The 23,860-nt window shown below is 36.6% G+C and overlaps 1 protein-coding gene across 8 annotated transcripts in view; it reads left to right on the forward strand.

Annotated features, from left to right (window-relative positions):
* Nucleotides 1-12,102, forward strand: part of CHL1 (cell adhesion molecule L1 like) — a 205,802-nt gene extending 193,700 nt beyond the window's left edge. For 5 of the 8 annotated variants that reach the window (XM_048227050.2, XM_057311886.1, XM_057311884.1 and 2 more), the window contains 4 exons: nucleotides 1,712-1,873; nucleotides 2,615-2,746; nucleotides 5,535-5,607; nucleotides 8,431-12,102. In XM_048227050.2, coding sequence (XP_048083007.2) covers nucleotides 1,712-1,873; nucleotides 2,615-2,746; nucleotides 5,535-5,607; nucleotides 8,431-8,647 — 584 coding nt within the window. In that variant the 3' untranslated portion in view covers nucleotides 8,648-12,102. The remainder of the gene's footprint in view (nucleotides 1-1,711; nucleotides 1,874-2,614; nucleotides 2,747-5,534; nucleotides 5,608-8,430) is intronic. The other 3 variants (XM_044385018.3, XM_044385017.3, XM_044385019.3) reach the window with 1 other exon arrangement.
* The last annotated feature ends 11,758 nt before the right edge of the window (nucleotides 12,103-23,860 follow it).

A 23,860-nucleotide genomic window follows, 5' to 3' on the forward strand; every position in this document is an offset into this window, starting at 1 on the left:
ATATGCATATATGGAAGTATTTAGAAAATCTCGGTCTGGTCGCCTTCATGTTGGAAAAAAATGTTTTTAGCAGATGGAAAATGCTGTTTGTGTGGTTTTATAAATGATGCTGCATCTTTGAGTATCTCTCAGCATATTTCTTCACTGCCCTATGTCTCAGGAATTTGAAAATGTTCCTTACTAGTAGTATGTTTGTGGTCTTTTTTAGGATTCTGCATTTTCAGCTCCTGCCCCTTCCCCCGTTGATACTGATTCCTCTTCTGTAGGCATATCTTGCCATATTTACAGGAAAGGAACTATAATCTCTTTTGCCACTGGATTTCAGCATGATCTTTGGAAAAGAAAAAATACATATAGATTTTCATGGAGGAGATAAATCTTGATATCACTAAACGCTCTAGAAATAACTTTTGCACAAGTTGGAATCTATTTCTGTGTATCTTTCTTCTCCTTGCTCTGCCTAGATAGCGCATTTTAAGGTCATCTGACATTTATTCAGAAAATAGGATTTGATACACAAGCATTTTTTTTTTTTCTGATTATTTCCTGAATGTCAGTCTGATTTTCAGGTGACTCACATTCCATAGTCTCAGAGGGGGAAGATGATGGCGCTAGTCAGAAATATTTGTGTCATTGCTGGTTTGAACAAAACACTTGCTTTGCTCTATTTTTCAAAAGCTTGCTCTACTTAATGTTATACTAATATTTCTCTTTTTCAAAATCAAAATTAATTGTGGTCTACCTCAGTGGTGCTCAATCTTAAAGGCTTTGCTCAACTAATATAGTTGGCCTTATTTCTCCTGTGGTGACATTTTTTAATGAAGCCCTTTTGTTATCAGTAACTATATCACCAATTTCTAATGTGTGACATATACCCATTTGACACAGAGTTTCATAACTTTTAATATCCTCAACATGGAATATATTTATTTTCAGTGTAAATTATTAACATTTTCTGGTTTACATTTATTATGTTGATTCTCAGCAAAACCATGGATCAAATACAAAAATATTTTACATATTTTATTACATCAGAAATTAAATGTATATTTAATTACACTTGACTCATTTTTATCTGCTACTATGAGATTATACAATTAATATATTGATATATTCGTGTTTCTTTGTCTCATAACATTTTAAAATTCTCAGTGCATTTCATTTAAATGTACCTATAAGCCTGCTTATTGTTTCTACAAATTTCAAGTATTTAATATATGACAATGTTATACTATTCCGTCAATATTTATAGAAGACCAAGACAAGAAAAAGTAATATATATTTAAACCTATAATGTCATTTGCTTTCAAAAATAAGCCAGAATGGCCATGTTCAGTTTCCTGCTAGGTCTGTGAAAGTTCCAATTGCACAAAATGACATCGTATAATTTTTTGAAGTCTGTGTTTGGTTTTTGAACCATTCATGTGACCGGGCAGATTTTTAGTACCATTTCATCAACAAGTACATTATCTTTAAAGGACATGAATTAAGTTCATTTCATTTCCTCAATTTCAGCATATTAAGAAAGAAAACATTGAAATGTTGATTTTCTTGATCTCCCCATCATTCAACAACTATCCGCGAAAAAAATGCTACAAAGGGCTCTCCTCTCAAATAACAGTTTTTTGTTTTGTTGTGTCTTGTTTTTACTTTTCATGTCCTGCTTTTCAATGATTACAATTTATATGATTTAACTGTGTACATTTCTTAGGTAAAAGTATCGGGAAGATATCAGAAGGAGTCAATCTTACTCAAAAGACTCACCCAGTAGAGGTATTTGAGCCGGGAGCTGAGCATATAGTTCGCCTATTGACTAAGAATTGGGTTGATAACAATAGCATTTTTGAAGATGTAATTGAGACAAGAGGGAGAGGTGAGACATGAGATTGTATGTGGGGCATGTTCGACAATCAATCTGCTTTGTAGATTAATTTTACATACTTCCTGTGTTAAAGATAAAAATATGGGGTACATTAGTTACAAAGATAACAGTTTCAGTTTGCTTTGGCATAGCATTTTTTATTATTATGTTCAGTTAGCCAATGTGTAGTGCATCATTAGTTTCTGATGTAGCGTTCAACAATTCAGTAGTTGCGTATAACACCCAGTGCTCATCACAGCATTTTAAAATTATCAAAATGAAAAATCTTCCACAAAGAGCCAACGTAGTCTTTCTTGTTTTTGTCGGTTGACTAAAAAAATATCTCCAGCCAATTAACACGTGTTAATAACAAAAACTAAACAGAAAACCAAGACAGAATAAAACCCGCAGAAACTCCACTGCAATCTGCATATAACCAAGGCAGCTTGTGCTTCTGCTTTGCTTGGGCTGCTTCTGTGTTTCACTTGCTCTGCCTCCACTATCCCTTTTTGGTTTTCATCCTCAGAGTCAAATGCTACTTGAGAGGGCCCTTTCTAAATACAGGATGGACGATTTATCAGTATTCTTCCAATGAACTGTCCTTTAAATCACATTCCCTCTAGGGTCACTGAAAGGGAAAATAAAATGGATTCTATTTTGTATGTTTAAAAATGATGTTTCATTTCCCCAAAGGGGGCATAATCCCAAAGACTGTTTCTAGCATTCAACGTGTGACTTCTCTTTGCACAACAGAATACGCTGGTTTATATGACGACATCTCCACTCAAGGCTGGTTTATTGGATTGATGTGTGCGATTGCTCTTCTCACACTAATACTGTTAACTGTTTGCTTTGTGAAGAGGAACAGAGGTGGAAAGTACTCAGGTAAAGCTGTTTCTTAATTGAGTAATATACTTCCAGTTTATTAAATAGTATTTTCTAGGATGCATTCTTCAGAGACATCTTTTATTTTTTAAATTACACATTTAAGCCAAATTTATGGTAGCACAAGAGGTATGCAATATACTGAGAGGAAAAAAAAAAACAAACAACCTACATTAACTAACCAAAGGATGTACGTTCTAGAATATTATTTTCAAGTGGTTACTGGTTTCTAATGAGGCTTGTAATACTTCCAGCCTTCTATCTTCTGTCTGTAAAATATCAGAGATGTTAAGAACACTAATCACTAAACTACACACACATATTTTAACATCTTAAGAGGAAAGGACCTTGTCCTTGACAGCATGCCTTGTCATGTATTTGTGACCCAGAGAATGTTTGCACTAGTACCTTCTGATAGTACTGGCTCCACTAGTCAGCTTTACTAGAGTTAACCATTGCTGGGAATGCATTTTTTATTACCATGACATATATTAGATACACTGCCTCCTGAATTAATGTACATAAAATAGAAATAAAAACCATCACAGTTAATGTGACAGTTGGCTTTAGGGGCGCCTGGGTGGCACAGCGGTTAAGCGTCTGCCTTCAGCTCAGGGCGTGATCCCGGCGTTGTGGGATCGAGTCCCACATCAGGCTCCTCTGCTGTGAGCCTGCTTCTTCCTCTCCCACTCCCCCTGCTTGTGTTCCCTCTCTCGCTGGCTGTCTCTATCTCTGTCAAATAAATAAATAAAAATCTTAAAAAAAAAAAAAACAGTTGGCTTTAATTCAACTTCCAAATTTATTTTATCTTTTTCAGATATACATACTGTGTTGTTGCTATTATTATTGTTATTGCTTAGTGTTCAAGATGCTTTTATATAAGGGGAAATTTAGATCTCACTGCTATTAGTTTGATGATGTTCAGATTAGTAAGAAGTTCTTTTATTGGCTTATTATCCATTTAGCAAATATTTATTGGGACTCTGTATATTGAATAATCAAAGAGCATGATTTTTAAATTTTTGTAAAATCGATGCAATTTATGCATGGAAATTTATGCAATAATGAACTTTTTTTTTTCTACGAGAACTGAATTATTATGTATTGGATTTACAATGATTAATGAATGTCCCAGTTAGTTAACTGGAAAATTTAAACACATATAGCATTCCTTTTTGAGTATCCCCAACAAATAGTCACTTGTGAAGTATGACCCTCTCCAAATTCTAACGATGGAAAAGAAAAAAAGTCAGCATTTCACATTATAGGACAACTAAAAGAATCTCTTAGGTCTCTGCAAGTAGTAGTAAAAGGTGTCATGAAGAAGGATTGTTACAGGGTTGCTGGGTTCGTCTCATGGAGTCAAAGAATGAATCTTGAGGCACAAACGGGTGAAGTAAACTGAAAGTTTATTAAGTGAAGGTGAGAGCAGAAAGGAAAGTAAAGCTCTCCAGAGTGAGGGGTCCCGAACGGGTTGCCGCTGAGAACTTTTAGCGGCAGTCTTTTATGGAGAACTGCCTGGGAAGCTTGTGGCCTCGAGAGTCTTGTGCCATCTTGGTTTGTTCCCTTATCTTTTGTTCCGCTCTGTCTCAGCAACCACTTGCCAGGAATAGTTTCAGAGCCTAGTCAGGGGAGACAGGAAGGGGAGACAGGGGCCTCCTGTCTCCCCTCCTGTCTGTACCTTAGCCCTTTCCCTATTCATGGGACAGGACCTGTGGGCAGAGCGAGCTATACTGGGATTGTGAGCAGTGACTGATTGTATACTTTTTAGTTTGTGGGAGTTAGGGGTAGTGCACACATCCAAGGACTCTGGAGGCAAGGCTTTCAGGACCTTGAGGGACCAGCTGCTGCCAAGATAACGTTACTTTTAAACATTAAGGCACTAAGGCAGCCACAAGTTCCTTGAGGAAGGTCATGTTCTGCATGTTTAGGGTATCTATCAGTGGGCTGTAAGCTCTAAGGAGATTTTAATGTAAGCTGCATTTCTTTTGCCTTTGTTTCCCACATCAGGATTTTTTTTTTTTTTTAAGACTCTATTTTGAGAGAGTGAGTGAGCAAGTGAGCACCAGCAGGGGGAGGGGCAGAGGGAGAGAGAGGGAGAAGCAGACACTCTGTTGAGGAGGGAGCCCATCACAAGGCTCCATCCCAGGACCCTGGGATCATGACCTGAGCTGAAGGCAGATGCTTAACTGACTAAGCAACCCAGGCGCCCCCCACATCAGGATTTTTGAGTTTTCCTGATAAAGTGTAATAAGAGCCCCCTGGTCCTCTGTCCCACTATTTGGAATAAATCAAATTTAAAATGTCACCATAGACCTGAATAATCTGATTTTTGAGGCAGTTATGAGTAAGAGAGAGCGGAACCACCAAATGGTTGACTCTTAATCACTCTAGCTTAGTGATATAGATCTGGCATGAGCCTATGACATCTTCAAAAAGTTTTGGATAGTAAAAAGTGTATCTAGTAATTTGGTCTCCATTAAGAAACCATAACTAAGTTTGACTCTTCCCGTAAGACTTGTTGCCCACACAATACTGAGCAGCCCCATGATCTGCAACATGCTGTAATTCTGATGACAGATCAGGAGAAGCCAGGAGATCTTTTTTCCCTTTTTTTGCTTAAACAAAGAGGTAATTGGTGGACTGTGGATAGAACCATAAAAAAAAAAATGACTTACTAGTATCAAAAAGCTGGAGCAATGCTGTTCTCATTAATTATCCATCTTTAACAACACTGTTAATATGTCTTTAAAAATTATTTGTATTACTTTCCCTATTTGTTTTTTAGTGAAAGAAAAGGAAGATCTACATTCAGATCCAGAAGTTCAGTCAGTAAAAGATGAAACCTTTGGTGAATACAGGTAAATGGTGTTCCATTTTAAAATGTATCAAAACACATACTCATCAGGTTATAAGCTTAAAAAGGCAAAAGCAAACAAGTATTTATTCTTCAAATAAAGGTTACACTACTATATTGTAATGCCTTTTTAAAGACCAGTTTGCAAAAATAGGGCCTGCTTATGAGATAGCAACTGACCTCCAGGTGCAGGGGTATGTGTAACCTCACTCTAGGGAGATGTGTGTGCTGGGAGACTTTTCTGAAAGCTCTGTGTGCTATGCAAAAGGACGCTATTTCACTATTTTTATTTAGAGTGAATATCTATTTGGAGTATTAAAACATCCTGAAGTCTTCAGCATGGCCATTATGGGTCCAGATTGCATGCAATTTATATCCGTAAACATGTATTCTGTTCACCTACTGTCTAGACTCACAAAGGTAAGTTACATACAGATCCTGTCCTCAGGATGAACCTAGTCTGCAGAGGAAGAAAACTTCCCTCTGCAAAATCACTGTAATTAGGTAAAGAGAATAAGAGAGCAAAAAGGGGAGTGGCTCTGTCTGCCTTGAAGGGATGCTGATAAAGGATCCCATCCAAAGAGATAAGATAGGCTGTAAAGAATGAAATGGATTGTGTTACTGTTAACCACTGGGTGGAATATGACCAAACTTCAGGCAGAGAAGAGTGCCATTCCTGGGAGGAATGGTGGGGGGGGGCATCTGGAGGAGGGGTGTAGCTCTTGAGGTTGCGTTCAACTTCCCATTCTCCTGTCACTGCTCACCATGTTCCCCCTTCCACCACCTTAGCCCTTCCTGTTTGGGATGTCATTGTTTTCCATCAGGTCCTCTGTATACTAGAGAGCTTGCAACGCCCGGGCTTATACAGCCTTTAGCACACAGGAGGCCAGAATTCATATGGGAAAGAGACCTGATTGCCTCTAACTGGCCCATCCCTGCATCCAATACTATAGTCAATGACACAGAGCATTATGACGAGCTGTTCTGCGTTAACTGATGTAGGCTTAACCTCATTATAGGCTCTACTTTGCTCTATACTAATTCTTCTTTTTTCCACTTAATGAAAGCTCTCTTTACATTTTTATATTTCTTGATTAAGTTCTTTCCAGAAGGATCATTAGAGGGAGAAGAAGAAAGGAAAGAGGTGCGAGAAAAAGGGAGAGAAGGAAAAAGGAAGGGAAGACGACAGAGAGAGAGAAACTTGGAACTTTACAAATTTATAAATTGTGGTTCAGATTCCATGAGGCAAGAATCATTAGAGGCCCATGGCAACTTTTCAAAATATATTTGAAAGACAGATATTAATAGTTCAATTTTATAAGCAAGAAAACTATGATAATGCCTTGTTCAAAAACTCATTCCCCCACACCCTGCTGCCTCTTTAAAAAAGATAGCTAAAATCATCCCCTGCACTATTTCACCTGGCATCCCATTAATATAATTATTTATTAGTAATTTAATTAATCTCCTTAATCCCTTAATGTTTTCCATCATCTTTTCCCAAAACTATGTGTTCATCCAGAAAATTATCTAATCTCCAGGTATCCCAGTGAGAACTGGATGCTGTTCTCACTCATGACATGAATTGTTAACCTTCCAGCTTCTGGTAATAGTTTCTTCACTACTTGCTGCCTGGTCCCTAAGTTAATGCCACATTTCTGTTGTTGTTTTTGTTTTGTGTTTCTGTAACTGTAAGCATCCCACTTCAGGAGCCAACTACTCTGTGAGTCAGGATAGCCTGGGTTATGCTGCTGTCAAAAACAACTCCAGAATCTTTTTCTTTCTCAAGTTATGTGTCCAACACAGGTGGCTCCATTCATCTTGATCACTTAGGAGCACTGGCTGGGAGATGAGCATCCAGCAGCACCACAGGCGGAGAAATAGAACATAGCAAACTGAGCACGGGCTCTAAAGTGACACATGCCACCTTTGCTCACTTTTCTTTGGCCAAAACAAGTCACATGACAATGTGTAAGTCAGGAAAGGCAGAGAAATGCCACCCTGTCCTGCTCCCAGGAAGCTGAGAGATGGACCTATTTGATGAACAACACTGATTACCAAAAACTATACAGTGCTAATACATATATAAATATATGTATTATATTTTTTTTACCAAATTCATCCTTTTTAAAATTTTCTAAAAGCATTTAATTTGGTGTACAGATTTATAGTGTGATAGCTGTTAGTAATTAAAAACAAATCTTGATCCAGAAATTTAGAAGATCATATTTTATAGCTATTTTACTAACTCAAGAGTTATTTTTTTTTTTTTTTTGAAGAATAAACCCAAACCAAATACTGTAGTATTTAGGTTCTAAAAATGCCAGCCATCTTTTAAAAAATTCAACAAACTTAAGTTTATAAACTATATTAAAGAAAGTTCTTCAGTTACCAGAAACAGAATTTGACTGATTACCATAATCAAAAGAAAAATTTGGGGAAGGATTTAGGGGTACGTACAGGATCAAAGGTAAAGACAAAAGATCAAGACCTGATGACTGGGAGTTCCAAAAGTTCATGAACTCAGAGGAATAACATTATCCTCAATGTAGGTCAGCAGACTGAATGTCTGCATGTCTCAAAACTCCCAATTTTAAAGGGAAGCAGAAATACTGTGAATAATAGAAAACAGTTTCTCAGTTACTCAGTATGACGCAAATTGGTTATGACCTTTTAAACATTTATTTGTGAAGGGGTCATTCAGGGTTTATGTGTCTGCAATGCTAATGTGAATATCTTGAAAATTTTAAGACCTATTAGCACTAATGCCTGCATCTCACTTTACGTGAATATCTCAGATTTTGTTGAACGATTCTTTGTTTTGTAGTGACAGTGATGAGAAACCTCTCAAAGGAAGCCTTCGATCGCTTACCAGGGATATGCAGACCACAGAAAGCGCTGACAGCTTAGTCCAGTATGGAGAAGGCGACCATGGTCTGTTCAACGAAGATGGATCATTTATTGGCGCTTATGTTGGATCTAAGGAGAAAGGATCTGTTGAAAGCAATGGAAGTTCTACAGCAACATTTCCACTCCGAGCGTAAATGTATCCCATGTAAACACCATCAGTGGTTCACACCAACCTTCCGTATTTATCTGTTCGAGGGAGCAAGAACTTTCACATAGGAATAGAAACGTATTGGCAAAAGATTTCATCCAGAATTCGAACATCTTGCAATTATGTTAAGAAAAATAGCACTGCCTTGAAAAAAATACCAAGCGCTACAGGCCTATATTGTTTGTTTTGTTTTTCAGGTGCTGAAAGTTCAGAACACAAAACAAATCCTGTATTTAGATTCACCTCAACTGAACCCAAAGTATCCATCCAGTGTACTCCATTCTGCCTGGTTTTACTGTTCACTGTGTTTGCCATAGTTGTTGCTACCTTGTGGGTTTTTCTCTGTGTGCACATTTGTATTCAGTCTCTCAGAACTTAGTGACTTTGCTTCGCTACAGGTAAAAAGATGGTAAGCAAACTGGTTATTTAAAATGTAAAGAGGAATATGAATGTCTTATTAAAGCAGTTCATTGAATATATACAGTCTAAATCTATTATTTAAATCTTTAGTAGCAGGAGTCTTAGGTGAACAATCAACCCGTATTTATTGAGCGCCTGGTTGCCCAGAGATGGTCATGTTTAAATACATTTCTAACTTTTTCAGTTTCAACATGAATTTTTTTTTTTTTTTAATGTCTATCAGTTCTGACATCTAGAACCATCTTTTTTTTTTTTTTTTTTTTTTTTTTTTTTTTGGCTTTTTTCTTGGACTAAATTCAGCTGCAAAGTAAGTGGTGGTCAGAAGGTTATCTTACGAAAGAACAGGCCAAGGTATCCATGATGCTGCAGTCTAATAGCTATATCTATTTAATATCTCTGTTTCTAAATTGACTGCTTTTACCTTTTTTCTATGTTTATATAATGGTATGCTTGCATATATTTCATGAATGCATTGTACATATTATGTTAATATTTACACAAACTATAGATGTGTTTTATTTTGAAGTGAGAAAAAGAACATTAACAGGCATGTCTGTACAGCTAGAGTATATAGTGAGATAACATTTTTCATCATTCCAGAGCTGCAAGCAATAACATGAGGTTCCAAAACTGAAGACTTTGTACAAAGCATTTGGATTATGTTCTTATATTGCTTTCTCCGACAGTTTCCAAATAAAATATCATATAAATATTGAGGGAAATGTTTTCATATTTTTCAAAATAAGTTTTTATTGTTGAGTATATTCTTACCCCGGCCCCCAAAAGAAAAAAAAAACTGTTTACAGTAGAAATTTCCAGACATATGCTTGCCTTTCACATTTTAAACATCTTAAGGGTGGGATCTCTCTGTTCTTCTGTCAAAGTCAGTACAAATTCAGGGAATTCATTTCCTGGCGTGTGGGCTACTAGTCCTTCTAAAATTGTACATGAAAATGGTTTAAAAATATTACGAAGGACTGTGCATGCATGCCAATAAAATTCAGTGTTCAACTTCTCACTTTATGGAAACATTTGTTAACCCTACCATGAAATTCTTAACTATGTTTAAGTGAAAGTGACTTACAGAGTTTATTTTTTGAGCTGTAGCTGCGGCCATATAGTGCTAAATCCTGACTTTGATTTATGCAGCCACTGTATTTCTTGGGGGCCAAAATTAGGGATGTTTCTACCGTGGTCAATGCAGTAATCCATATGAAGTATCTGTCATTTTAAACTTTCTGTGTCCTCCAAAATACATAGGCAGCAAAAGAATGTTTGATTTAAGACAATGTGTCATGGGCTCAGGATTTGACCGAACTCCCAGAAGTAAGAGTTTCCAAAGGGGAAGGTATCTTGGTCCTCACCCTGTGTGTCCAGCACTAACCTTGAGCTTCATCCCCATCTGATTGCTAAAGCACTTCTCTGGAGGGAAAAATCATCACGTTCTCACTTACCTGGGAGGAGTTTCTGGTACTTGGCTACTGATGAGGCCAAGGTTAGGACTTCTGAGTTTAGTTCTGCTGTTATTCTAGTTCCTCTTCTTTGTCATCAGCCAAAAAGGTTTTAAGAGAATCATGCAGGTTGGAAATAATCTCCAAAAAGCATTAGGTGTAGATTTATTATAAATTTGATAATCTTCAAGTTAGAAGTTAACACAAATACTGAAGTGTTTGATTTTCCTAGACTTCAGTGTTTCCCTTTAGCAGTCTGAGTAATAGGGATGTTCCTGCTCATATTTTCTCAATGACCAAAACTTAGAGATATGATAAATGACATCATTGTGTTATGACTGCCTTTTGCTATTTTTCTTCGTACCTTTTCTTAATACCATTTGGCTTCTACTGGGAATCTTCAGTGCAGAAGGAATTGGTTCATAACTAACTTTCTCCGTTAACTGTCAATGTTATTTTAATGTAATAGATTGTATATAATCTCAAGGATTATTGGTGGGGATGAGTTCCTAGAGAACTGTCCAAGGGTTGGGAAAATCCAAGTTCTCTTCCTGGTTCCAGCACTGATTTTGTACATAAACCTTAGGCACGTTGCTTGACCCCTTTGCTTCATACTGTCTCAACTATAAAGTGCTAATGATTATCTCAGTTACCTTATCTTTGTCACAGGGTGTTCTTTTATATGAAGAAAAATTTGAAAACGATAAAAGCTAAGATGCCTTTTAACTTCATAAACAAACCTTTAATCTAACGATGTATCAAAAGTCACCCCACACATACCAACTTTTTTCCTGTGAGCACATAAATATATTTTTATAGAAAAACAAATCTACAGGAAATAAAATCTACTGTTCAGTGAGCAGTATGATTTGCACATGCCATCAAAATTATTAATCAGAAAACAAGCAGGGTCTTTGCTATACAAAAGTGTTTTTCACTGATTTTGCATGTGTATTTGTAAGAAAATGTGAATTTGGTGGATTATTCTATTGGTATAAAGGCATCTGATATTTTAGATGTACCCATGTTTATAAAAGTGTAAAGCACAATGAAATTATGCTGGAAGTCTCAAATAATATTTTTTTCCTATTTTATATTCATGGAAGAGATGAGATAAAGAGAGAACAATAATGAGAAATGTTGGTGTGTTTTTCTAAGCATTTAAAACATAATTGCCAACTGAAGCCCTAAATATGTTTACATGCGATTGAGATATGATTCTTGTAACAATTTTAAATTGATTATAAAGGGATTGGGTTTGTAATCTGTGGTAGTATATATCCTAGTGTTCCCATAGTGAGATAAGTAGGGTTGAGCCAAAGCTTACTTTGTTTTGTGTCTTAAATTGTTTGATTACATCATCAAAAGAGATAAAAGGTATGTAGAACTGGTTTACCTGATTACTTTTTTTTGGCTTAGATTAATACTCATAGTAAAACTTTATTAAAATGTGTTTGTATTGTAGGTGGTGTTTGTATTATGCTTATGAATATGTATGGTTTAAAAATATTTTCATTATACAAGAAATTCAACTTTCCAAATAAAAGTTCAACTTCGTGTACTCTAAAAATGCTTGTATTCTTTTCTATCCAGACAAGAAGAATCAGAATTTATAAATCAACCTTACCTCCACTTGCCTCTGATCCTGGAATATCTATAAATGAAGCATAAAGTTAAAAAGTACAAATGACATATAAATAAAAGTATTTTGATTTGAATGACCATACTTACAAATGGACCATTTAATAGCAAAATCTACAAAATGTAATTTGCCAATAAATTTAGTGTTTAATGATAAATGTAAAATTAAGATGAATGTGTATTCATTTGATTTTTAGAACAATGCAGAAATGTCAATTTTCAAGACACTGTCCAATATACTATAGTTTCAAATAAGGGTAGTGAGTAATTGGGAGACAATCTATTGAAAATTGTGATTTTTGAAAAGTGTTTTATGTGTATGAAGCACTTTACATACATTATCACATTTAACCTGTGAAACAATCTTCCGTTGGCAGAATTAAGGCACAACATGGTTAAATAATGTGGTAAGTGTAACCAGCATGGGCTAGAGCTGGAAATAAATTAAGCCCAGTGCTGTCTGGCTCTAAAACTCAGACTCAGAATCTGTATTAGTACATTAGAATATATATTAGTATAGATTTTTTTATTCTCTCACTCCACATTATCTTAGAAATGCTAAAGAAAGGGAAGTTTGAATTTAATGTTGACTTAGTGATCATGTTTAGAAACTTCTTGGTTTTAAGATATGTGATCAAAACATACAATAGGGGAAAACAATATTCTATCTATAAAACAAGATATGTGTAGACTGAAAAGCAGTAATTGAAATAAATTGAAAATTTGCCACCTTATAATTCTGTCAGGAGGAAAATATGGAATCTGAACTTGTTGGACTCTGGAGTTCCCTGCAGACTCAGTCTTAGGTTCCTGCCCTACTCTGCTGTTTCTCAAACAGGCCTTACACGTCAGGCTTGATTGTCATGTGCAGACACGTGACCTTGAGGTATTTTTAGCCCAGAATTCTCCATGTATCTGATGCTTTTTATTTATGACTTCCTACTTGACATCTCCTCTCCTAACGTTTGAAGGATATTTCAAACTCACTGTTCCAAAAGTAACTTTCCCCTTCCAAATCTGTCCAGCGCCCCACCCTGCCCCTCAACTGTACCTACAGTTAAGTGATTTTCAGCAATAGGATCCATCCAAGTACTCAAGCCATAAACCTATCTTCCTTACCAAACTTTCTCCCTTTCCTCATGCTCAATCCATGACTAAATTCTGTTGATACTACTGCCTATGTATCTCCTGGATCTACCCACTGCTCTGTACTGGGATCATTTGGCTGGACCACTTCCATGCTAACTGGTCTTTCTGTGTCCATTGGCTCCCTCTCCAAACTTTTGACCAGTATAGAAGCACGGTGATATATGAAGTGCATATCTGTTCATGCTGTTTCCCTATGATGACCACCCTCCCCGCCACCCGCCAACGACTTTCCTTTGCTCTTAAGATAATGACAAAAATCTTCAATTAGTCTTCAATGTTCTGCATGGTCAGACCCCTACTAAGCTCCCAATCCCATCATCCACCATTCTCCCCTTCCTCTCCCCAAGCCTGCCATAATGATTGTATCAAATACCTCAGATTCTCCAGGCCTAGTCCGTCTGGTACGAGCCGCTGGTGTCATGAGCAGCTCCACTCTATGGACTGCAACGGGCTAATTGCAGACGGGAATGAACAGTAGTGCTCATGATGCGTCTCTTGCTGAGGGCTCTTCCCTGAACACTATGGATGAGGTGCCGGGAGACCCTGCCTGGCACCTATTCGTGCTCAATATGGAAATATGGAGGAATTAACACCCTCTGGAGCAAATGTTTATCCAGTAAGAGAAGGGAGCTGGTGGATAAATTTCAGCCTTCTCTCACGGCCCCTCTCCACTCTCTTATCCTGGATGGTCCCATAGATTAGAGCAATCATTTGCATTTAACAGTGGCCAACCCAATAATGCACCTTCTGTTGGTTCTTCCTCTTTGCCTCACTCTCTTTTTTCCTCATGCCTAATCCTAATTTATTAGGATTGCACTCCCTAATAAATTAGTAGTCCATATACTGATTGCTGCAGACTCTGCTGATAAGGACTCCAGGCTGTCTTTTAATCTTTTATCAGGTCCAAGTATTTGGCAAATTCCTTCCTGTTATGAGCCCCTTAAGTTTCTTCTTCACAGAATCACTGATTTGCTATCAAGTTAATGTTTCTTTAGGGAAATCTCCTAAGACTTCCAGAACTAGGTCAAATCACTCTACTTTAGTGTATCATAGTATTATGTAGCTCTCATTTTTTGTGCTAAACACTGTTGCAATTTGCTTTTTTTATATGGCTACTTGATTACTGTCTTTATTTCTCCAATCAGTCTAGAAATTCTATAGGGGCAGGGGATGTATCTGCATTTTTACTGGAAATACCAGCCATCTAGCGTAGTGTCTGGCATCTGATGAACATTTATTAAATATTTGTTAAATAAAAGAATGAGAGTCACAAAAAGGAGATATTCCAAGTAATGAATGCGTTTAAGAAAACTGTAGTCCAAATACTGAAAGAAGTCTCCATTTGTACCCCTAAACAGATTTTTATCCAGTGTTCTCCATCTTAATAAATAACCCACTAGCCACTCAATTACTCACGCCAAAGCACTTAGAATCATTCTTGGATACATTTTTTCCCCCTTATTGTTCTACTTCACCTCCTATCAGTCTGAACTCCAAAATATATATTTAAATTTATTTATACTTCTCCCTTTTTTTTTGCCCTCCTCTCCAATGTATAAAACAATCACGGGGTGGGGGGCAGGGTGGGACAGCTGGGTGGCTCTGTCGGCTAAGTGTCTGCCTTCAGCTCAGATCATGACCCCAGGGTCCTGGGATCAAGCCCTGCATCAGGCTCCTTGCTCAACAGGGAGCCTGCTTCTCCCTTTGCCTGCTGCTCCCCCCTGCTTGTGCTCTTTCTTTCTGTCTCTCTGACAAATAAATAAAATCTTAAAAAAAAATAATCACAGGGAACTGGATAACATATAAATCAGATTATACCAATACTTTCTCAATAAATTTAGCTAAGATCCCTAATTCCTAACCACATGACCATCTACTAGTAAGCCCCTGCTACCTTATTGACTGTATCCCATACAGTGTTCTTCTCGAAGTTATGCTTCGGCCATTCTGACCACCTCTGTGTTTCCAGAGCCCACTAAAACTGATTCCTGCCTAAAAAACATTTGCCATTGCTGTTCTCGCTGTTGGAATGTTCTGCTGAATCTTGTATAAACTGGTTTCTGTCCTAGTAAATGTCACTTTTTCAGGGAAGATGTTTGTGATGGTCAACTGTAAAGTAGTCAGGGGCTGTTTATGTTATTCCTTTATATCAGTCATTACTATATTACTTTATATTCTTATGTGATTCTTTTTCATCCCTGCTCCCACCAGTGTAAGCTCCATGAAAATAGCAGCTTCGCTTCTCTTGTTCATTGCTCTGACACCCAGAATTGGCCCCAGCATATAATACATTCCAAATAAATGTTTGTTGGGTAAATAAATGAATGAGCTAACACACCAAAAGGGAAATAATGCAACAACTGAAATACAGGAAAACGAATCTGCTTATCAAAACATAGTAAGCTGAGTTTTACATTTTAAAAATATTCATATATTTCGAATATACTAGACTTATTGGGCTGATCATTTTGAAATATATAAAAATATCAAATCATTATTCTGTACAACTGAAACTAACAGAATGTTATGCCAGTTACACTTAAAAAAAATACAACTACGTCAACAAAAACACAAAACTGTATACAAAAGGTCTGATCATAGAAGAAAAAAAAATTTTTTTTTCAAAGCTGGTACCAAGCTCTCCTTTCTTCTGCTTTTAGGAAAGGAAGTTTTTAATGTTTTGGTAAAACAATTATGTAACTCAGTAATTAACTTAGTGATTCCAATTATAAGAATCAGTATAAATTTCCTTTTGGGTGAACTTCAATAAGTTACATATCAAGAAGCTAACTGCAATACAATATATATTAGAGTAATTATGTTGTTAAAATGTTTATAATGTATGTTTGTAATTCCATGGGGAAATGTTTATTTTATGAAACAGTAAATTGCTAATGTAGACTATGAAAGTTAACAATGTTTTAAGATGAATTTACAAAATAACTTCACATGCCTTTTCCATGAAATTAAACAGTGGAAGCATTTTATAATTGTACTGCTCTAATAAAATCTGTAATTAAAAGACTCCACCACTAGATGGAAGTATTTCAAAGTAATAGAAATTGTGTGTACAGAAAGCACCCTATGCCGAAGCGTTTTTTTATCTTGCAATTTTCAAGATTTAAACATATATTATGTGTGTATTACTTAGGGATTTTACACTTCATCCTTCACTTCTAAATTGTGATCTCATTATAATTATTATTGGCCCTCATTAATTCAAGTTTTGTGAATTATACAGGTCTCTCCTAATTTTGAAGAACTCAGTATTTTTCAAATCTTAAAGTGTGATAAATTGTAATACTTAGGACATTAAAAAATGTTTCTTAGTTTAACCTTTTTCTTTCTAGTAGAAACAGATAAAAGTGATCTCTAAATGATTCATATTATTATCTATTTCTAAACAAATTGATATTTCACAGTTCTTTTCTTTAATATATGAATAACCCAGGTATGGTGATGACAAAATAATCTCTGATGAATATATGTATAGCTAAATATTAACAGTAGTACCCATATCACAGGACCACTGTAAAGATAAAAATATGCAAATAATTCAGCTCTGTGAAAAGTGCTAATTACACATTGTAACGCAGTAACTACCTGTTAACTGAGTAGGTATAGTTATATTCATGTTGATAATTCTGCAGTAAAGAATAAGATGTCATTTGAAATAAACTATTGTGTCCAGAAAGGTCATTAGGTGAAATCTGAGTTGACCTATAACCAAATGAAGCATTAATATCAAAGTCAACTTAAACTTCACTACATAAAAGTTAAATACCTTTACATAATTGGCTCCTCTCAAATTAATAGTCCCAAACTTCAGCAGGCATCAGCATCCCCTGCAGGGCTTGTTAAAGCGTGAGTGCTAGATTCCATCCCCAGAGTCTGTGGTTCTGTAGATTTGGGATGGGAGTTTGCATTTTTAAAAAGTTCCCAGATGTGTTGTTTCCCCTGCTGGTTCCGAGATGTCACCTTGAGAACCACTGACCTACAACAATGCATAGATTTGAAAATAAAACTCGAGAAAAATTCAAAAAGAATGAAATGTTCCATCAGCTTTCTGGATATTCTTTTCAAAGAAGTAGTACATTTACTTTCAGAATGAAAGTAATAGTATATTCCTTTCATGATTTATGGACTAAAATCCACAACACAGTAATATCTATTTTCAATGTTTCTTAATATCGGACAGATGTTTTACTTTTTACCCCAAGAAATGCTGGTCTAGGAAAAATTGCTATACTCCCTGTTGTATTAGTTTTTTTGTTTTGTTTTGTTTTTTTAATTATGAAACAGCTCATCCTGAAGGACTCTGAGAAATTATAAAATGGGTTGGAAAATTGCTTCAGCATCCATTTTGGTTTTGTGCAGAACAATCTCACATTTGCTCCTGGTTCTCTCCCAATCTGAGCAGAAAGTCCCTGTGCACTGGGATAAGCAACACAGACCTTCCGTGAATCCTTCAATACCCTTAATCAGTTCCTACCCCCTCCATCTGCTATTTCTTTATGCCCCCAGCAGCTGTCGAAGTGCATGCCTACAACGTAAACCCCCCATCAAAATTATCCTACTTCCCAGGATTCTCCAAGCTTCTCTGTTTCACAAATATTTAGGATGTTTTTGTGTTCATGGGGGCACCTAATGTCCATGGTAATATAAACAAAACGTGCAAACTATCGGCAAAAATGGACCAGCGTAGAACTTTGCCCTCTAGAGAGAAAGCACCTATATTAGTACTTCTTCCTGAAACCAACACTCATCAGAGTTAATATTCATCATTCTCTGGTTTTTCTGTGATGTTAGAAAAACGTACAACCTAGGCTGTAGCTTTGGCAAGTTCAAATCTGAAACATGTAAGCCCAGTGCAATAATATAATAGTAAAATTAAAATTTAAAGAAACAAACATTATTAGTCCTCATAGAATTGGCAAAAATAAAAAATGATAATAATGTTTAACGTCGGCAAGGGAAGTAGTAAACTATTTATAACTCCTGCTGGTAGCACAAATTGGTAAAAAAAAAAAAAAAAAGCTATTTGGCAGTATGTATCAAAATGTACAGGAAGCCCCCCAAATATACTCTAGGAATGTAATTAAGTACTGGAATATAATTAAGAATACTTCATTTCCTATGATTTATATGAAACTATAATTATAGCAAATTTTAACAATGGTATTTTTGAAATAACGCCTGTTACGAAGATAGCATTATTTATAGTGACAGAAACCTCTGGAGTTCATAATCAAGGAGTCAGTACTCTGGCATATATATATATACATATATATATATACTATATATATATGTATATATATATATATAGTACATCTATGTGCACATGTATATGTTCTGGGAAAATGCATAATAACTTTAATCTGATTCTCAAAGCTGCTCATATGCTCATATGCACAGTTTGGCATTTAAAAGGAGGTCTGGGGAATTCTCTGAAGCCCAGTTTATTCACCATTCTTAGGTTGGTTATCTAGTTATCTAGTAAATCCCACATTTAATACAAGAGGAAATTGGAGTGTAAAAAAATAAGTTTCTTAAAGGCACTGTGCTAGTTGTAATGTACGGTATAGTGTATGGACACAGCAAAGTTCCCTATCTTCTATTTGTACCCATATATCTATATATCTCTCTATATTAATATATATATATATAAATATATATATAAAACCTCTGTAACACATTTTGATGTTTGTGCTTTTATATTTGTCACTGTTCAAATTAAAATCCCTTTTCAGAAAAAAAATAGGGTATCTAGTTTAATATCATTATTTTATAGAATGAGCCCAGTGAAAGGGACGTGCCTGAAGTCACATTGCTTATCTGTAGTGATGAAAGCTAAAAGGTAGGTATCTTCTGTTTTTTTAGGTAGATTTGCATCCAATATTCCAGATTTCAAGGCCTGGCTCCCCAACTTTTTAGTTGTCTGACCTAGCAAGTCTCTTAAAATTCAGTTTTCTCCTCTGTAGTAACAGTTAACATTCAGGTTTGTGGGAAGGAATGAATGAGAATATTATAACTAAAATAACAATGTACAAAATAGTGTCTTACCAAATGGTTGATGGACACCGTAAAACAAAGATAAATACTCGTAAGACACAGCAATTGTCATGTGTGAAAGCAAGTAAGATAATGACTACGATGGTTAAAATGGAGCCTTCCATAACTGGTTATAAAAAATATAAATCCCTTATAATTTATGTTATGGATATTTATAAAATACCTTAACATCTTAACCACCATCTGGACCACAAGTTACAGGAAAACAGGTTTTTGGTAGGAACTACTGAGTCTTTAATCCCGCCAGATGTCTTTCTACTTCACTGCTAGAAGTAAAGCTTCTCCAATAGCCCCTGCCACTTCCCCAATACAGCGCACCCTCCCCCCGCCCCCGCATCCACAGGGGATATGTTCCGACGTCACCAAGGGGGTGCCTGAAACTGCAAATAGTACCAAACCCTGTATACACTACGTCTTTTCCTATACATACTGACGGTAAAGTTTAATTTGTAAATTAGCACAGTAAGAGGCTGACAACAAACACCAACAATAGAACAGAATTATAACAGTATACTGCAATAAACATTAGGTAAATGCAGTCAGCCTCTCCCTCTCCCTCTCTCTCTCACAATAACTTATTATCCTGTGCTCATCTTTCTTCTTCCTGTGATGATGTGAGATGATAAAACACCTACGTGACGAGATGAAGTGAACGAACACAGGCATCGTGATGTAACGTCAGGCTACTACTGACCTTTTGATGATACCTCAGAAGGATCATCTGCTTCTGGACTCCAGCTGACTGCCAGGAACCAAAACCTGGAAAAGCAAGACCACGGGGGACTACTGTATTCCAGCTGAAATCATGATGTCAAAAGTGATCACTGCCTGCAGCCCTTCTCAGAAAATGTCTGTGAGTCATTATAACTGAAACAAGTGGTAGAGGACGGGCTTCTAATGGTATCCCACGTCTGGGCTTCCCTGGAGTGGGCTGCTGTCCATCTTTATAGTTTAAGTGATGACTTTCAGTAACTAACGAAACACAGGAGATCGCAATCTTCTTCAAGGATTTCAGGGCCCTTATACTTTCTTTGGGACTATTGGCATAACATCATAGCATTTATGATCCCATCCATTAAAAGTATATATTTTTCTTTATTCTTTTTCTTACAAAATATTTTTTTCTCTGACAGCCTTGGTGAAATCAGAGGACACAAAGAATGCGACTAATTGCTTGTACAATTCCCTACTGTATAGTGAAGTTCATCGGGACACACGTTATACAGGAATACTGCAGATGGTTAGACACATGGTAACTAAAATGTTATTTACACTTTGGAACTACTCAAAACGACTACACTTGCCTAAATAATTAAAAATGCATCCTCCATATCAAACAAAGTATGTGATCAACTCTCTCAAACTGCATGCATTGCAGCACCAAATTAATAATCATTTACTTCATTTCCTACTTGTCAACAACTGAAATATGTATATAAATAGCATTATATGGTATTAACAGTGACAGGGTGATAATAATCAATGATAAAATATAAGCTTCCCCCCCCCAAAGTATGTCTTAATGCTTTAGAGTGTGAATTGTGAGGTCAGTACAGTTAAGGAAAGAACGGAACTCACTTCACATGGCAACTCCAATCACATAGCCATGGCTGTCTGGAAAGGGAGGTACGTTGACGTAGGCCACCAGAGAATGCCACGATCAATTAGCACTGTCTGCCGCGGACAGAGGAATAGGCAGTGGCAGCACGGACAGTGCATTTGCCTTTCCTGGGTTTGTGGTAATTAACCATAGGGTTTAGGAGTCAGAGATTCCTGGATTTAATTCCTGGCATCACCACTTGCAAGCTAGATAACTAAATGATCTTGAGAGAGATCTTTAATCTCTCAAAGCCTATAGCACTCATTTTCATCAATGGTGATTGAGGAAACTCTCTCTCTCTTTCTCTTGTCTTTACGCCTATGACTATGAAATGCATGTAGTGGTGCTGGCGTATAGTCAAACGTTCAGTAAAGCCCAGTAGTACCATTACTACTGCTACCAAGGATATTATAATGAAAGGACAGTTATCTGCCGAGTTCATCACTCATCAGGAGAAACGTTAAGAATTCACAGCAATCCTTACCCTCTTATCTCCCAAAAGTCATCCCAATCAAGCAGCTCCAGAACTAAATAACTGGAAGCATAACCTTTGCAGGAGATACTGTGCCATAGCGGGAGATGTGCTGACCTTTGACACATAGAGCTTGAAGAGGAACCCAGGCTTTGCCATTTCAGCCGCTGCTCTCGGGTCATTCACGTGGCTGGCTTTTAAGTATTTACTTCTTCCCCACTAGCTTAAGATTTAATCATGACACGGCAAGCAAAGATAATTTCTAACTTAAAAAGTACTATACGTATGTAGAAATAAAGACTTTAGATGTCATTAAAATTTTCAAAAAGCTCAAAGAATACCATAAACCGATTTACATCATATCTGAGATTACAAATATTAATATCTTGTCACATTTGTTTAAGAGTATTGTATTAATTATTAAAACAGAACTTCTTAGAGAGGTAACTCCCTGGGTTGGAATCCCTTAGATACAGTGGAAAAGAATTCATACTGTCAGAAATCTCAGCAACTATTTCCATGAAGAATTAAGAACAGATTTGAAAGTTGATGGTTGCAGTGTTCGCTGAAATTATGGGGTCATCCACAAAGATCGGGAATGGCCAAGTGACTTGAGAACTAGCTTATAAGGGTCATGGCATAAGGCTGTTCAGTCTCTGAGCTGTCAACATGAGCCCTAGATGGGTGACAATTTTGTTGGGCTCAGCCATGTGGAAGGAAGGTCTAGGAGTAAAGTCAGCCTGGAAATTCATCTTCTGTAAAAGGGATCTTAACTGCACTTTTCCACAGCAAAATGGGTAGCTTCCTTCTACCAGAAGAGCTTATCTCCTATTCATCTAATGCAAAATGAGATTAATATCACTCCTTTAACACTTTGGGATGTAAAGTAATAAATAAATGAGAAAGCACTGTAACATTCTCCTTGCTAACATCTGTTCTTCTCTGGTTTTTACTAAAAGAAGCTGCATATTGTAGCCACAGTGCCCTCCTACTGTTTATGCTCCATTTACAGATGGCAGAAGGAAGTTTATCTGTAGTGTACAGTCTGTGCATATCATTATGATGAGTTATTTCAGCTGGGAAATCAGGATCTAAAAAAGACCGTGACTTTTGGTGCCAAAAATAAGCATTTATCACTTAAAATTTCGAAGAGAAGCCAAAGTCTTGCCATCCGTCTCAGGGTACACACATCAGATGGTTAGGTTGAATGTGAAAGCTCATTATGCAGTGTTCCTACTGGTGAAACATCTGACTTGGACACTTTCCTTCTCACCAGAAAACTGTTTTGACTTTTCTTCTTTAGATGAAAAGCCCCGTACAATTCTGATTTTTATTTCTTTCCTAATAATCACAGTTCACGCTAATTGACTAGAGCAGTGACCACCTATGACCACCTAGCTCACCATTTCTCACAGAGGCGTCCATGGAGCCCTGACAGCCCACTCCGTATTATTTGGTCCTTCTGAGGGATGGACGAATGGAGGGGACAAAAGCCTTCTGTGATCAAAGGAATGTGAGTCCACTGTGAACTAAGTTCCTTCTCAGAGAGTCAAGATCATGCTAAAGACTGAGAAAGTAATAGGATGGAAGTCTGTTCAATCCAGTGTTTCACACACTTGGTTGTTCTCAGAGCTCTTTCACAGAATCTCTAGTAACATCATATAAGACATTGTAAAAATCAGTCATTTCCTCTCCAACTCTTAAGTATACTGCTTGACTGCTTGCTTCCTCTCCATAAATTTATATCTATTTAGTTTGGGCATTTAAAAACCCATCCACTGCATAATCTCTAACATTCTAGTTAATGGTAGGTTGTCTGGTTCTCCTCAGAGAAGTAGAAAACTGTTTTCTATTGTTTATAGTCACAAAATGTACCTTTCGAGCCCCTTACCAAATTACTGATTTTGATTGTGTCCCTGGTGGACCATGTGGAAAATTTAGAGAGCATTTTGTTCTCTAAACTAGTAAATGACTTGATACTTCTCCAGCCAAACTAAATAAAAAATATTGAATAAACTCTCAGGACATGTTTGTTTCCACACAGATCATGTGTCCATGGAACGACTGAGACACCAGACCTTGGATAAGTTTTCTACAAAACTAAAAAAGAGTCTGGAATAACATCAACTGGTGCAGTGCTGAAGAGCGTGGGTTATAGATCCAGACAGACCTGGTATCAATTCCGTACCTCTGTTTGTTAATCATGTGTTCTTGGACAGATTATTAAATGCTTCTGCCATTCTAAATGGCGTAAAGATTAAATGAGATAATGAATACAATAATGAATATAAAACTATTAGCACGATGCCTGCTAGAAAATCGTATTCTGATAGTTGCTACTATTTTTATTCTACCACTGAGGATATAAACTGAGAAGGAAGCAAAAATGTCCAC

The sequence above is a fragment of the Ursus arctos genome, unplaced genomic scaffold (genome assembly GCF_023065955.2).
Source record: "Ursus arctos isolate Adak ecotype North America unplaced genomic scaffold, UrsArc2.0 scaffold_14, whole genome shotgun sequence".
In the NCBI taxonomy this organism is placed as follows: domain Eukaryota; kingdom Metazoa; phylum Chordata; class Mammalia; order Carnivora; family Ursidae; genus Ursus; species Ursus arctos.